This window comes from Chelon labrosus (genome assembly GCF_963514085.1).
Source record: "Chelon labrosus genome assembly, chromosome: 20".
Taxonomy (NCBI): domain Eukaryota; kingdom Metazoa; phylum Chordata; class Actinopteri; order Mugiliformes; family Mugilidae; genus Chelon; species Chelon labrosus.
The window spans coordinates 15,539,965-15,557,483 of record NC_140353.1 but is presented as its reverse complement, the minus strand read 5'-3'; the positions used below and the strand labels follow the sequence as shown (position 1 = coordinate 15,557,483).

Here is a 17,519-nt window from a genome sequence, read left to right as displayed (position 1 = left end):
ACAATATTTTGTAAAGAGCTTTTGCTCTTTAGCAGGACTGATCCATGCAGAATGTGAGCTATGTGGACTTGAGTATGCTAAAAATGTTGAAGCTCACGCTGGCAGCTTTCAACGGCGTGTTTGTTTCCATAATGTGCAAAAAAAGAAAGTGCAAAACACTTACTCTCAAGTGACTGCTGCATTTCTTGATATGTTTGTGGCATTTGTCAACCAGGCTGCATGTTTTGCTGCATGTCATTAGCTCTCAGACGCTGGCAGCCGCAGCATGTCGTCAATGGAGGATTGTGGGAAATCCTGCCCCCAGACCCCCTGCTCCTGCCTTTAGGAAGCTTTCTTTAGTACTCTCAACATGTAGTCTGGAGCTGGTAGGGGACGCAGCTGTTGGAAAAGCAGTGGGAACGAGCAGCACACGCATCTCATTTGTGATGTCTGGAAATACATGTTTACATGTGAATGAGGCCTGATCAAAATGACGTCATGGGTAGGCCAAGAGATTTGGAAGCACCCACAATAAATATGCATGCTCTAAAATGAATTACCTACAATTTTTTAAAACAAATTTTCAAGATCATTATGATATATAAAATGGAAAACCTTCGATCAAAGCAAATGATTGGCACAATTACAGACTCAGAATCTAAAAATCACTATTTAATTAGTTTTGGAGCTGTTTTGACCCATCTATAATGTACATCTATAATCACTGCAGAGAAGGAAAATCAACAGTATGATTATTCTTATAATTTTAATGTTATGTGGCTATTTTGACATTTTAATAATTAATACCCTGTATTAGTAATAATGTATATTTTCTGTGGCTGCGTATTTTAAATGCTCAATCATGTTAATCTCAAATTCACGGTGTGTATGCGGGGACGGTCGGCGCATTTAACTAGCACGCTCTGAGCGGAGGATAAGTGAGGAGGAGAAAGAGCAAGTGCTTTATAGGGGGAGAGAGGGAGCGTGAATGCGGATTGGAGAGTGAGGGAGACAGAGAGAGAGAGAGAGAGAGAGAGAGCGAGAGAGAGAGAGAGAGAGAGAACAAGCGGGTGGGTGCTGTGAAATCTGCTAACAGGGGAGCTCTGTGCATTTGTTAGACGTCTTGGCTGCTTGCCCAACTTGGCTCATTGTAATCGAGGCATGATCGTCGACTCCAGGCAGCCCTCTCTGCCGCCTCGGCTGCCTTGCGCCTGGACCCAGCCCACCTCTCACCGCTGACATGGAAAGACCCGTGAGTGCCTTCTCCTCTCTCCTTCCCCTCTCTCCTCTCATCCCACGCGCTCCAGCTCTCTCTCTCTCTCTGGTGTTAGGTTCCCCCTCTTTCCTGTACTGTTGCAGATTTAGCCGTGGCTACATGCAGCGTTTCAGTTTTGTCTCTGGCTCTTTCTCTCCACTGCTGTCGCTCCTGTAGGAGGCAGGAACGCTGGGTTAGTGAGGGAGCTTTGGCAGCCTTCTCTCTGCAGGCCCCTTTCCTCCCCCTTTTTGCCAGCCCGTCCAGGCATGGGTGCTGTCCGCTGGCGCACCCACAACATCTCAGTGTGCTCTTTGATTGTGTGTGCATGTTAGCCGTCCGTGCTGCACTGTCACAGAACTGGCCACCAGAACCCGGAGGTTTACCGTCCCCACACTGAGTGTCCCCACTTTGTGAAGGCCGGTTCACTTCAGTCTCTGCCACTGGCCTCGCTGAGATTCGGCAGGGTGTCTCTCCATTGCGCCTATTCTTGGTGGTATGCCCTCATGGTCTGTTGTGTTTGGATACCCTGACAACTAGAAGCTGTGAGGTAACCACTTTCCAGCCTGCTGCCTCTCTGAGTGAGTCTAAACTTTTCTCATGCTCACTGTGTCTTTGCAGGTTTGAGACGCAGCTGCAGTCAGGACATGTAGCTTTTTTTATTTTACTAAAAGGCTACGCTCCGATGGTCAGATCTGAGTGTGGTAACCGAATTCAAACATCCTGGTGGCAGCCATTCTTTGCAGACGTAACAGCAGCGCCGATGGAAAACGCACAAAAGAATATCTTGCGGTCCCAATGCGATGGTCTTTGTGCGCTCGCTAGCAGTGAATCATCATTCAGTGCTAGGAATACCGCACAGGAGCAACCTTAACTCTTGTGTCGTCACAGGGCAACAGTGGAGGATGACTGACTCACGTTGGCACATCCACTTCCTGTCTCCATCAAACCGCTGGAATAATTTATTCAGATTGTGGAGAATGTGATGCCTCAGGATAAATAATGTTTTTCACAGCTCCGACAGGCCGAAGTGCCAACTTTTCTATTTGTCGGCGTTATCGTCGCCTCTCCTGAGCTGTGAATAACAACAGATGACAACGGCACTGATTCAAAGTGGGGAACACGTGCTTTAGCTGATTGAGTTGAGAGCTCCTTTTTTATGTATTTACAATGACTCTACTGTATTATCATTGTGCAGCTGTTTGTATCTGAATGAAATTCTTCCCAAAGACACAGAGAGAAATGGTGCTTGCATTAAGAAAACAAAGATGGAGCCACAAACTCTATCCAGTCTTGGCACAAATTTATGTGTCACATCACTTTTGGCCATATATCCCAGAGAATTGACTTTTAAAACATATATTTTGGTGTCTTCAAGTTTGTGTTGCATTTTATGTGAGCTAGGTGTCACCTTATGATCTGCTCTGTCACATTTTATATACAGAGTTGTATAAACTTAAAGGAAATCTTTGCGTTCTTGCTGGGCATTGGATGACAAAACTGAAGAGACTCTCAGGTCTGTATGTCGAATATAATCCTCCAGCCAGTAGTTGGTCAGCTTAGCTTAGCTTAGTATAAAGACCAGAAATGGCTATCATCTCTCTTTCTAAAGATATCAAAATGTGCCCCCTACCACGTTGAAAGCTCACTAATTAACTGATCCATACAAATAAAAAAAGCCGGGTTGTATGGTAGGACATTTCCCGTCACATTTCTTCAACCTGGCAACTTCACTGGAACAAAGACAGTATGTCTTATGAGACATGTGCCCTTTAAGGTTGTGCTGCAGCTCGTCAAAAGAACCATACTCTGCACAGACCAGATTGAAGTAAACCCAGGCCTCATAGTGTTGCAGATACGTCCTGCTTACTGCTCTGTAATAGTGACGTGAACATTCCTCCATCCCTTAGGCGGCTTTTTCTAATGTGTTTTCAGTTTGTATAACATGTTAAAGCGAGGTTCTCGTGAAAGGAGGCGTCAGCACACAACTAGCTGCTGTTCCGTTTGAGCACATGGATATTTTCCTTACGGGGCCACTTGTCCTGTGCGTGCCATGCTGACGGCTTTGGGATGTTTAGGATGCTCTGCATATGCATTCTGTCTGGAAAGTGAGCTTGGTAATGAATGCTCCATCTGTGGTGGGTGTGAGTGTGCGTTAGTGTTGTGTGTGCGAGAGCAGCACACACAGTGGTGTGGCACACAAGCAGTGGTTAGAATTTGTCTTCGTTTCTGTTAGGTTCATTAGCAGGCCATAAAGTTTTGGCATTGTTGTAATTGCTTGTCTCGCAGACCTTTTAATATTTATTCTATTCATGGTTATACTAAATATATTTAGAGATGGTGCTGTACATACTGTAAAAAATGTGTCCATAGCAACAAATATCAGAATATTTCTGCTATAGAAAGATGGCATAAAATACCTTGCTGGATCTGTAATTTTGTCACCTACCACTGATCCAGTAGTTCCTCACTGAATTTGAAATTTTACTGGTAATGCAGTACAATTGATCAATGACCTGTCTCCTCTCAGACCTCCAGCGACATGATGCCCAAGGAGAGGGACCTGGAGCTGGACAAGAAGATCGAAGCTCTCCGCAGGAAAAATGAAGCACTCATGAAGAGGTACAAGGTGAGGACGAGTGCTTGCAGGAAGAGAAACCCCAGTCTTGCAAGACTTCCTGGTTGATTTAATTGTTTTTATATTACATTTAGGAGGTGGAGGAGGACAAGAAAAGGGCAGAGGAGGAAGGAATGGCACTGCAGAGCCGGAAGGGCAAAGCTGACGATCTTACTATCACGATCAGCAAGTCCACCAGTGTGAGTGTCCACAATGACAACAGTCAGTCTCTAAAACATACACAAATTGTTGCCTCACAGTAAATCAGTTACGCTTGACTAGAGTCATGCTTTTTAGGAAATGCTGCTGCTACCTATATAAATATTTCATAACGCCTTCTTTGTGGTTGGGGGCAGGATAATCGTGTGGTTGTGACAAAACCATTCAGCAGCGGTTCACCAGCTGGAAAAGGGACGCAGGAGGCTGGGCTGGACAGGGGGGGAGAGAGCCCACCGCACGGTGCTGGCAGAGGCTACAGGAAGCAGCTAGTAGTCACCATGGCTGGCAAAAAGGTAACTACCCTGCTGTGCCAATTTCCATTTCAAGTGACAAGGAAGTATGCAGGACGTCTTTAGTTTTAAGGAAGAATAACAACGATCAGACCTAACATTGTGACCACCTGCCTAATATTGTGTAGGTCTCCCTTGTGCCTCCAAAACAGTTGACACATCAGAAAATGGACATAGGCCTTCTGAGAGTGTCCTGTGGTGTCTGGCAACAGAATATTGTTAGTGGGGGCCTGTGGGTCCTATGGGTTGAGGGGAGGGGCCTCTGTGGATCAGGCTTGTTCCAGCGCATCCCACAGATGCTTGATCAGTTTGGGATCTAGTGAATTTGGAGGCCAGGTCAATGCCTTGTGCTGTTTTTCATGTTTTTTGAGTTTTTCCAAAATGGTTTTTGTGTGTGTGTCTGTGTCAGACTGCATACTGCTGGGGATGGCTGCTGCCATCAAGGAGTGTCATTGCTATGGGGTGGGGGTGCCTGGTCTGGTCTAGGTGGATGGTACATATCGAAGTAACATCCACATGAATGCCAGGTCCAATAGACTCCCAGCAAATCAGTGTATTACCACAGAATGGTCAATAGACACAATCTTAGAATATTGAATTTAAACTCTTTAAAGGGAAAACTTTTTCATGAGGTTATGAAGCTGAGTATTTTGTCTTGTCCTACTTGCACAGCCATTATTACACTGCGTACATGTACCAGCATGCATTGTAGCCAAGAAACCGTGCACCAAATGTAAAGGCATCTGAAAAGACATTATGTTTGACTAGAACACACATAAAAACATCTGAACAACAAGAAGCTATGCAAATAGTGCAAACGTTTTGAGAACACAGCTTGTTCAACATCGCTGTGCATCACCACTTCAGCCTGTAGCTATTACTTTGTTGGCCGGACAAAGTTACTCATTCAGTGGTCATCTGCCCTATCGGGCCTGCTGGTCTTGGATGTCTTTTCCAATTTATCATGGGGATCTCTGTCCAAATGAGGAGTAAAATTTCCATGTGTACACAGACTCCCTCCAGGGTTGGTGTCAGCATCAGTGTCCAATTAAAACATCCCACGCAAGGCAGCAGAATGATTCAGTTTCTGTGGCATCAGAAAGCAAATTGTGCAAGAGCACTACCAGCTACTCTCTGTGCAGTTCAGTTTCTGCACGGTCCGAGGCTGATGCAGCTGCAGCCTCGGCTTCTCGCCATTAGATTGCTTCTTCCATCTCTTAGAATGATGTTGAACAAGGCGCATGTAAATGAGAAGAGTTTTCACTGTGATAAAAACATTTGCAATCCAGATTATAGTAACATTTACAACTCTGCAGCGTTGATACTAATCTAAAAACATAAAATAAAAGTAAATAGGAAAGTATGTTCTCATGTAAGTACTCATGGTGTAGTTCACACAACTTGCAAAATAGAACTTTTTCCCACTAAACAAACTAGAGTCAACATTATTTGAGCTAACGTCAGCATGCTAACCTGCTCACTACGAAACAGACAGCTGTTTAGCGTGGATAATATTTACTCAGCATCATAGTCTAGTGTATCTGCTTGCTGATGCTTGCTAATTAGCACTAATCAAAAGTACAGCTGGACAGCGCAGGAAAAGTTAGGGGATCACCAAAATGATTACAGTTCATCTCGAGGGAAGCATAAATGTATCAAGCAGATTCGAGGGCAGTACATCCAGTAGTTGCAGAGAGTTATCACTAAAAAACAAAAATGATATCCTTGCCGACATTGGTTAAAATCCTATGTGCTATGTGCCAAGACTGACAGGTATCAGGGACATTTCTTTGGACAGTTTTGACACATTATAGATATTTTTAGTATTGAAATTTGATATTACAAATCAGTAAGAGTATCGAATCATATACTTATACACTGCACATTGCGACAGATACTAATTTGAGTAACTGCCTCTCCAGGGTAAGAGGGTGGTGAGTGAGAAGCCTGAGAAGAGGCCGGGCCCTGCAGACGTCAAGAGCCCTACTGATGACGGACAGGCGAGGCGTGTGGAGTCAGTCGGGAGGGGGAAGCAGCCGTCTCACATGACCAAGAGAGACACAGCAGCAGCAGCAGCACAGGTCTGAATCAGACCCACTGAACACTCCAGTGATCATATGCTTCCTTGCACCCTCCTGTCTGCTTCCACTCTCACATTCCCTCCTTTGTTTACTCTCTCGCGTTGCTGCGATGTGTTTTACATAGATGTCAGACATGTCGGCTGGCCCGTCCCCTCCAGTGATGGAGCACAATGGCTTTGTGGACAGGAGGTGGACCAGGGCTGTGACTAACTGGTGTGGGATTAGGAAGGGGGGTTGCTAATAGAGCCGTTGGTTTGTGGAACATTTTTAGTCTAATCTTACATAGGTCTGGTTGTTATTTCTTCTCTTCTCTTCCTCCAAGGAGCTTCTGTTGTATTTTTAGAACAAGAATCATCAATCACCCTCTGGCTTTAGATGTCTTTAGTTGTGTGTAACAGGCTGTAAAGTTGAGTCTGAAGCTCAACAAAAGTTGTTCTAATGCATATATGTTGTACCTATTTCATTTACCGCCATTAGCCTTTCTAACATACCGTGGTTTGCTTGAGATCCCATATTTAACACAGATAGGCAGAGACACATGTGCACATGCAGTACCCCCGGCTGGGCTGTGAAATGCCACACTGTCACTGACCTTAGCCCCCCCCCAGGTATGCAGAAACTCTGGAACAGCTGCTCTGCCTCAATCTGAAGCCTGACGCACACACACATACACACAAACACTCACACGAGCTGCTCAATCAATAAGCTGATGCACAGGCAGCTGATCCTCGCCACTGTAAACACAGACACAGTCTGCTCGCAGGAGGGGTCTTTGGACACAAAAGCAGAGGCTCAGTCTAAATATGTATATGTGTCTCTGCCTCTGATTGGCCGGCACACCTCACTGGCCCGTCTGAGTTAATGTGCACTAAATCTATGGGCTGAACATGCTGTTCTCTTGCTTTTATTTCTGGCCCGCTAGGCCTGTCCCCCTTTATTTATCATGTGGACTGAATCAGCAGTTGAACAGTAGCCAGCGCTCCAGTGCACCAGTCATCTGTGAATCCCAGAGACCTGGTTTCCACATGGCCGCTGTTTACATAACCAGTATCATTTAACATGGTAGGTTAGAGCAGCGGGGAGAACGCTGCAAAGGGGTGATACGAGAAGAGAACGAGTCATGGAGTCGTCTGGCAGGTGTTAGGAAAATGTTTGTGTAGAAAAGATCCACCCTAAACTGCACATTGCTACAGCTTTGCTCTGCCTCTGAAATGTTTTTCTAATGAGTGTGTGCATGTGAGAGACTCCCTGGAAATAAATAATGACTCTCCGGCAGAGGTGTGGTTATTAGGCACTGTCCCAGGCAGATTGTAATGGGTGGAACTGCCTCATGACTAGACTGTCTCTTCACACACTCCTGAGAGAGAAAGACAGGAGCATGGAAGTGTATAGGGGTGAGAAGAACAAAGGGAGGTAGAGGGGGAGACGCCTAGCAGCCCACCGTCTGTTTCCATCCTCCGTTTCCCTTCTCTCAAACTTTAAGTGGTCTGCACTCCTCTGGCACGATTGTTTCCCTATTCCCACCATCCTGAAAGGGCCGATTTGATCTAATTAACATTCAACTGCCTTCTCACTCTGAAAAGGCTCATTATGCTGCCAAAGAGACGAGACTGGCAAGGCGCCAGGAAAGAGTCAGGGAGGGAGAGGAAGAAGGAGAGTGTGAGGGGAGAAGAAAAGAAAGCAAGGTAGCCATAGGTCTTTTGTGTTTGTGCGTGTGCTACACTGCATTTGGGTTTGTGCCTCTAGGTGCACTACAAGACCACAGTCTCCAGTGTGTTTGTTGCCCCCCCCTGCCACCCCTCCACCCGGCTGTTTGGATGTTGCTGTTAATGGCAACATGACTCATCCGGCGTGTTCACTGGAGCGCATCTTTGCAGTCAGAAATACACCAGAGCAAAAATTAACGCCCTTCTTTTCCTGCCGTAAGACTGAGTTTGATTTTCCAGGTACTTCCCAACGGTACTCTGCTCTGATGACAGCTTTACAAAAAGGACAATTAATAATTGAGCATCTACTCACACTATTGCACCATTAAACCACACGGGGGCAGTACAGGCCTCTTAATCTTTCCCAATGAATGAATCTGTGACTTCACTCGATTTTCTTCTACTGTTTATGGCAGCAGTAATGTGAGGGTTTACAACCACGTTTAATTGGCTGGCAACAAGCTGCTGTGTCACGCTTATTATTGTTGTGTTCTTCTTTTGATCTCCTCGTCTCTCCTCTCTGACAGGATGAGGTTAAACAAGGACAGAAGCACACTGAGGAGCAACACAAGGTGTCAGAGCAATGCCAGGTAAAAAAAAACAAACGATGCACTCTGCTTCCGAGACAGACCGGATCAGGTCGGATAAGACATTTTAAATCTAAATATTATTACTCCATCTCTAGTTTCAGTTCATCATGACAACATGGTTCACAGAAAGGAAAACAAATTCGGAGTACAAGGTTTCCATACGACAGCGCCAGCACAGAGAAATGCAAATCCTCTGCCTCCATCACAAACACACGCAGACAGACACTACACGTTGCCATGCACACCCCTCTTTTCTAGCGCTTATCCCCATCTGCCTCCCGCCGGCTTGTGTGTTAACGGTGCTGGAGTACCTCAGAGCTGTCTCGCAGATCAGGCGCACGATAAACAGGCTGTCTGGGGAGGCAGGGAGAACGAGCTTCAAAGGCCCGACGAACACGCCACACGACAAGTGACGCTGTTCATGCCTCTCTGGATCTCTGTACCTTGCTTGCGCTGCAGTCTGGGCCTAGTGAGTGCTAAAGGAAATACCTTGCAGAGTGTGTATGTGTGTGTGTGTGTGTGTGTGGTGTTGCGTAACGGATGAAGGCCCTTGGCTTTAACTGTTTTGGTTAGCAAATACACTTCTGCCAATAGCTTCTGGAGGTTCAAGCATAAGAACATGATCCACATCCATCCTACCTGCTTTGGGCAGTGGTAAAACTCCCCGTGAGGCCCCACAGAGGCAAGAAATTGAAAAGTCCTAATTAGCGTTGTGGCAGCAGGAGACGGCCTGTTGGAACATGCGAGAAGTGCCTTCCCCTGTGGCCCCGGACGTCCTCTGAGAGCCTGAGGAGAGGGAGGGGAAAGGACATGGAAAACAGAGAGATGAACACAGATGCCATGTTCTTCGAAAACTGTATGCAGCAAGGCAACATGTTTACTTCAGTGTGATTGGTCCACATCACAGTGGGAAAACATGACCCATCATCTTACCAGCGCTGTTGTGTCTCCTTCTCTTGCTGTTTTTACTTTTGCATTGATCTGTAATAAGCAGAGCAGCATGTAGATCTTTTTTTGTTTTTTGCCTGTTACTCAGAAATGACACAATTTTCATTTTCCTCTAGACAGAAACAATCTCTGCCTCCTGCTGCCATGTTGACTAGCTCTTTCTCTCAGAGGTTGCTGGTGTTTTAGATGATTTCCCTCGGAGGACAGTGCTGTTGGTCGTCCTGCTTTGCTCACAGGCTCTGTCTCCTTTGATGTGTTAAAGAGCCCGTATCAGATCTCCCTTTAGTATTAACAAGCAATCCTCTCTGCTCTCATCACAGTAATCAATAAGCAAGTTAAGAGTGGGATGGAGGAAGGGAACCTAATTGCATTTAATGTACATTACGCATTTCCTGGAATATTGGCCATTAGAGTGAGGCAGTGATTGGCACTTAAAGTGATGTGGAATACCACCAGAATATTAGTTTATTCACATTTGTTGTATGGCCCTGTTGCTTTGTTTATATATAAGAAGCTGTTCTTGTTCTTGTCAGTTTGCCCCCATCCGTGCTTCAGATGCATTATAGAATGACACATTCGTGGTTAGTCATGTTGTGATGCCGGTGCTCCATTCAGGGGACCAGCTGTTTTTATGAATTAATATACACGGAGGTGTTTTGTGACCACATAGGAGCCTGAGAACCTGCAGGCCGGCACAGACCTCAACATCCCCACATCGAGAGAGGAGCAGGAGGAGTACGTGCGGTGGAAGAAAGAGCGCGAGCAGATCGACAGGGAGAGGGTGGCGAGGCACAAGAATGCAAAGGGCCAGTGGAGGCGGGCCTGGGACATGGACAAAACTGAAAACATGTAAGACTTTCCAGCACTCATCCTTCCCAAGACACTGTGTCTGCTAATTGTTTCTCATAGCTGCTCGTCCAGTTTCTTCATTTGTTTGGCCTCTTTGTCCTGTTTCCCACTGGAAAAGTTCTGTCATCGAACCAGCAAAAGATGACTGAATCTATTTATTCTTCTCCACGAATGCCGAGTGTCAATCATCTTAAAGTGATAGCAGTTCAGAAATGAGGTGATGATCTTAATAGTCATAATCCTGTGTCTTTGTCGTGTAGGTTTTGCCAATTTCCAGTCCCTTAATGAAATGAGTGGCAGCCTCCCTGCTTGAAATAGTCAGTTAAACACAGATGTGTCAATGACTGCTGCTCTTCAAATGCCCACTTGTCCCTGATTCGTCAATCACCATATGTTCAAACGTCCGGCTTGATAGCAGAAATAAATAGTTGCTAGTCACAGATTGCTAGTTTTGTGCTTAAACATCACCTACCTGCCTTAGCTCAACTCACACTCCACCTTTATGCCCATTTTTTTAAATAGCTATGTTAGAGGTGGGCGGAGTCAGGCACAGCCAAGATGGCGACGGCTGGATCCCCTACACTGGGCTTCAAAACTTATGGGTAATGTCAGAGAGGGCTCATCCAGTGCATGGACATGAGTCTAGTCACTTTATTAGGAGAAGTGAACAAGAACACAGATTCTGACCAATTCTTTCGTCCCATAGTCATCAAACTACAATCACAAGACATTTTTAGATCAATAAATAAGGAGTCTCTTTGCTTGAGACCTGTCTGTGCCTCAGCAACCCACTCTCAAAAGAACTGGTAAAACCATATGTGGCTTCTGTTTGTTCTGTTTATTTATGAACATAATTTAGATTAATTAAATTTATTTCTCTCACAACCAGATGTTACCGGTCAAATTGTAACTTTAGCCAAACTATGTTAAAGTTTTAAGCTAATATCAGCGCTCACAAATGCCTCAGCTATGTCTCATAATGCTAAATACATATGATGTTAGCTGTGTAATATCTGTTTGCAAAATGCTAATCTTTCATCCAGCCACACAACATTCACAACATTTTCCATTATCACAGCGTGTAAGGCATTATCGTTTGTGTTAAAAGCCATGTAGTCAAAGTCTGACATTTTGGAAAACATGTCCCATCCTGCCGGGTCGAGGCAAGATAAACTAGCTTAGCTTAGCATAGAGACTGAAGTTAGCAATGAAATGTGGGACTGCCTCTGTCCAAATCTTTAAGAAATGCTTACCACTACTTCTTACTTAAGCTCACTAATTCGTTTTCTTTTTCTCTTCTGAAATAGAAATGCAAAATTTGTGATTCTAATTGTCAGCAAGAAAATGAATATCCATATGTATTAAAATGTAGTATTATAAGTGTAATCATCTTTAAAAAAAATATATATATATATTATATAGTCTATATGTGCACCACTGATTCATCCATTTCATTAGCTAATCACCGGTTAAAAAATTAAAATTAAATTATGCTCATTTTTCTCATTTCATTTTTCACTTCTGACATCAGCGAAAGACTTAATTTGCTTTTAGTGCAGATGACGAATGGAGAAACTAATGTTGAAGAACACCACGCTTCTTTCCAGTTTGATTATTCAGCGGAAGAATCCATTAACAGAGCTGTTTGGTTCCACTATACAATCACAAGACTCATGAAGTCACAGGATGCTGCATAATCCTAACAAACAATTCCTTTTATGAACAAGATGTAACTTGTTTCGTGTGTTAACACATTTTCTCTTATTTTTAAATGAGCCACATGTTGAACACCCTTTGTGACGTTGCAGTCTGGTTTCCTACTGCTTGTTGAAATCCAACAGTAGCACCACAAACTGACGGGAGGCACAAATAACAACCCATTCATTTAAAGTGTTTGTTAGATTTCAAACAAACCGAGTTGTGTGTGTGACCAAGCTGCAGAGTAAATGAATGTGCTGTTTAAGGGAGCATCAAAATGTAAAGAGACAAGGGAGAAGTGGCTATTTTTAACTAGGGATAAGGGATGGAATGCTTTGCCTTATTTGGTGATCTTTAAACAAGGTCCTTGCGCAAGAATAGAAGAGGAAATGTGTTTTCAATTTGACGATTTAGATAGTTTGACTGCACGTAAAGTGTAGGGTGTCCTTGTGGAGCAAAACTTATCACGGCATTCTAGGCCCATGATGAATGCTGAGTTTTGCCCTGAAATGTCAGAAGAGAGAGTTTGTTAGGTGTAGACGGGCTGGAATTGATTAATTATATTCAAACAGGACCAAGCTGTTGTCCCTGTCTAAACAGAGCCTCTGCTTCTAGGTTTTCAGGCAAATCCCTCCCTGACAGAGACTGGGGGCCTTCCAGCAGAGGTGAGACACCGACACAGGTCAAACTAGGACCACATGTGGAGAAAGACTCTTCACCAAAAATGTGATAACTGATAAAAAGTGATGTCTCATTTTTCCAGGTGGAAGAAATACTAGAAGAGGACAAACCAGAGGAGGCGGTGACTCAAGAGGTATCCCACACATTGTTTATTTGAAAGTTTATTCCCTTAAAATTTTCCTATAGCATGCAAAAAATCTTAACTCTTCTTCTATCCTAGGTCATGAGAAGCGAGGCAAAGACAAGGGAGCTAAAAACGTACTAGTGATGAGCAGCAAAGCAAAAGGCAAAGATCGTCTGACTGGGAGAGCCAGGAGGTCAGTAGCAGTTAAACATGATCTAAATGAGGTCCATGCACACAACTGCCTGAGGTTAAAGTTGATTCAAACATTGGGACATCTCTCACAGCAGCTCCTATTAACTGTTACGAGAAAAATGACTGTGACTAATAAAATAAGTAAAACGGACGTGGGAAGCCACGTTGTTTTACTGCCCGGCCCTAATGTTCAAATTCCTCTCAGTGTCATGAGACTTGATTCAGAGGTTATGGCAGCTGACTAAAGAACCCAGAAGGCCTCAATTATGTATATTTCACTGCATTCAACTGTGATCCTCCAGCTTCTCCTCTGTTGTGAAACAAACTACTGAAACAAACTAAGTGTAAGATGGTTTTATGTTTCTGTGTGTCAGTGGCTTGAAGTGGGAGAGGGTCAGAGGACTCTGCTAAACGGCACTTAGGTGTGTCGTGAGAGATTCTTGTTATCAGGCTGTGCTGTGATCACATTTGACAACAGAGTGTGGTAAGAGGAAATCCCACAGGCCGCTAAGACTACAGGAGCTGATATCTGTGATGCCTGTGAGGTTCAACCACAACCTCTAATCACAGCTTCTCCTTTTCCCCCTAACCCTAACTGTCCGTTTACTGTCGCAAGTGTCTATTTGTTTCTAGTAATTCCGGTGTGTGAGTTGGACCCCCGTTGCTGGCTATTTAGAATTGAATTGGTGGTGGAACGAGTCCATAGTGGAAATCTCACTGATTGGCTGTTCAGCATTTGGTTCCCAATGACATGATCATCTAGAATCCCTACATCCCTACCTTTACTTGATAATAATCTATGCAACACTGCTGCGCACTGTAACTAACTAAACAAAAACTGTTTTACAACATGCTTTCAGGTGGCAGTCTGGAGATGAAGGTGATGACCCACAGGTGAGAGATCAAATCTGTGTTAGTGCAAATGTGAGCTGCACTGATTAAAAAAAAAGACACAGTCTCATATGATGTCATCTTTTAGAGTTGTGACACAACGCTGGAGGAATTCCTCGAGGAACTTGACGCCCTCACAGACGCTGACACAGAGGATCTGAGAGATCAGGACTCAAAAACGAAGCTGTCGCCCAGCCCAGATTCACTGAGCATGCCTGAGGGCGTGAGTGGTTCTGCAGGTGTGGAGACAGAGGACACCCCCGCTCAGGCGAAGGCTGAGACCTCGTCCCCTCGGGGTTCGGAGAAGAGAGTGCGCTTCTCAGAGGAACTCATCCAGGCCGCTCGCCCAGTGCAAACCACAGGCTCTCAAGGCACCCAAGAATCCAGAAATCATAGCTCTGTAAAAGCGTCTTCACCTAAAAAGTGCCAAGATGAAACACAGCGGCCTCTTGAAAGTACGAAACAGGATGATGGTAGTCCTCAGGACAAAGGAGGTGGTCCTTCTGCTCCTCCTGTTACCCAGCAGCAGGATTCTGAAAATGAATGTACTGAAAAAGATATCAACCCCCCAACAGCTCCCAGCTCTCCTCCAACTGAAAAAGCCTGTGCCTCTCTGCCTGAGAGATCTGTCCAGGCTGTAGAGCCTGTAGAGCCTGTAGAGCTTGCCAAGTGCAACATCAGCAACACAAACACAGGTATGAGATTCCTCCAGTGATCTTTTCTAACAGTACACATGGATTTAACTAAGCTAATGTTGGTTCTCTTTCATAGAGGAACTAATAGACTCCGGTCTGTCTGTCCTGAGTCTGGAGTCAGGAGAAACACACCCAACACACTCCACCAGCAGTGACAAGGTCAGTGCGGGGGGGGAGGAAGATGGTTGGAAGAATCAATAGATGTGTAAATGGAATGACGCAGGCAAGTGCAAATGGATGAGGAGTTAAATGGGTGAAGAGACAGAAAGATATGCAGTATATCTGCACTGCAGCTGTGTATCATTCAGTTTTTGATGCATCTCCTCTGAGGACTGATGGAGTGCAGGAGAAATCGTCTCATGAGAGAAGGCTTCTTCATCTCGTCCACCACGGGCACAGATAAAATATGACCGCCCACTTAAATCATTCACATAGAGAAGCGGTGGGCATGAGATGCTTATATTGTGAATAGAAAGAAAATCACGCTTTTAATTGTTAATTATTCGTATGTTTCTCTCTTTTTTGCAGGCAAGAGAACATGGGAAGATTGTTTGAGTGACGTATTTGGGATGTAAATACCAAAACCAAAACATCATTTTGCTTCAGGTAGCTCATTCGAGATGCCCCATTTATGGCTTACCAGCAAAAGCATGGTTGATCTACAATTCGGCATTACAGCAGTGAGAAGTGTTTCAGAACATTTCCCTGCTCCAGTATTTTTTTTTTTTTCTACATCTGAGCACTTTATGAGTATAAAAGTCTGTATACTGACACATTCTTCAGTATGTTAGTATGCTGCTTGAGTGCAATATCATTGAATGTTTACATTTGTATGAAAATTTCGAGGTACATATCAGGAGGCTAGCTAATCAGTTTCACTTTGGTAGCCCTTGACAATAAGCCACATTCAAATGATCTAGTGCCTGAATCTGCCTTGGAGGTATTTTGAGTATCATGTGATGATACGATAGTTGCGGACCCTCAGTCGAGTCTGTATTTCTGCACTCAAATCGGTGTGAGTAGATATTATTTGTTAACCACTTCCAGCATCAGCTAATGGCCTTTCACAAATAAAAAATCAATCCATTGTTAAATGCACATTATTATGAAATTTATTGTGGTTGGCCAGTGACAAAGACACTCTAAAGTTTCCAAAATGTTACTACTGAGATCAAACGTTTAAAGGAGCACTACAGTGATTTACATATGAGTTTACTCCAACATGGTTAGTGCCACTTAGAGTGTAATAATAGTTGTATAGCGTTCAGTTACTTTGGTGGAGCTTCATCATATTTGTCAAAAGACGCTTTCGGACCTCAGGAACTTCGTGATCGTTCCTATAACTCTGGGGGAAAGTACCTCTTTTTTGTGTTTCTGCACTGCAGGAAGTGAGAACCAGCTCTCTGTTTTAAGCTCCTACTTTAGGGTAGGTACTTTACCAGCACCAGAGGAATAGAATAAATGAGGTACATTTGGGGCAATTGGGATTTTATGAAAACGTGTAAAAGCGCTAGCAGTTCAGTCAGCAGCTCTAAATTTTAAACTCAAAAAATGTGATAAATCGTTGCCCAACCAATAACTGGCAATTACATCACTTCAGCGTTCATATTGGTTGTGCGAATACAAGCAGAAAAAAAAGTTCTTGAAGATGTATAGTACTCGGGGGAACTCTTCAGGGGGTAGTTACCCTCAGAAAGAACCCGAAACAGTTTGGTCCGAAATCAAAAAGGACCCTGATGTTGTAATAATGATGTCTTCAAGGTTATCAGATTTAAATTCATGACAGAAAAAGTACACACTGGAGTTTACTGTTACACTAAACAGCCATGCATACCACTGGGATAAAACGCATCTGGATGAATGATCAGTAACTCCATAGAACTATGGTATTAACTCACAGCTGTTGGGCTAGCTAAAGTTTTACAGCTGAACCCCAGTTATCCTAGTCTTCCTCTGACTCTTACTATGTTTTTAGCACTTACTGTATGTACGTTTGTAATTTTACATATTAGAGTCGCGAGGCTTTCACTTGAAAGCTATTTTGGGAACTAAAACATTTTCTTTTGAAAAGTTTGCTTAGATAAGCAGAGATAAGAGTCGTGGTACAGAACAGTGGAACAGACTCCAACATTTTTTCTCTTTTGAGGCTCTTGGTCCACATGGGACAAGCTGACCTGACTGCTCGAAATACATCGCCCAGATTTACGAGGGTTCAGCCTTTTTTAGTTCACAGTCGAAACACTGGGATTCAGCTGTACTTCACTTTTGCTGTTGTTTCGTCTTGAAAGCTAATATTTTCTAAGAAGCTTCCCTTAATTATGAACCTTGCCAGTTGTTGTGCCTTGCATATTGGCTTCTTCAAATATTGAAGGTGTACCTTAATTACTTGGTTTGTATCATAACTGTTCCACGTACTGTATACTGACAGTGCAGCATTCATTTATTTAATTTATTTGCCTCTGCATTTAGACAACAGAATGTTCCCTAGGATGAGTTTGCAAATCTTAAACACTGTCATGTGACATGTATGGACTTTATTTATTGCCAGCCTGTTGCTTTATTTTGGGTATCAAGCGACGAGTATAATAAGAAGCCTTAAAAGAACTCTGTCCTCGAAGAAGTTTTTGGCTTTCGTCAATGCTACAGTATAGTAAACAGTTGCGTAACTGTAAGAAAAGAACATAGTGGCCATGCTCTGTGCTGCAGG

The 17,519-nt window shown here is 43.9% G+C and overlaps 1 protein-coding gene across 1 annotated transcript; it reads left to right on the top strand.

The window, feature by feature from the left end:
• Window positions 1-2,034: 2,034 nt before the first annotated feature.
• ccdc9b (coiled-coil domain containing 9B) lies at window positions 2,035-15,583 on the top strand (the record flags this gene model as incomplete). Its single annotated transcript, XM_084568530.1, has 15 exons — window positions 2,035-2,058; window positions 3,762-3,860; window positions 3,944-4,048; window positions 4,205-4,360; window positions 6,280-6,438; window positions 8,672-8,734; window positions 10,353-10,531; window positions 12,845-12,894; window positions 12,993-13,043; window positions 13,131-13,469; window positions 13,677-13,710; window positions 14,087-14,120; window positions 14,206-14,812; window positions 14,889-14,971; window positions 15,341-15,583. The coding sequence occupies 15 exons, from the start codon at window positions 2,035-2,037 to the stop codon at window positions 15,365-15,367; spliced, it is 2,010 nt and encodes a 669-aa protein (XP_084424656.1). The 3' UTR covers window positions 15,368-15,583.
• Window positions 15,584-17,519: the final 1,936 nt, after the last annotated feature.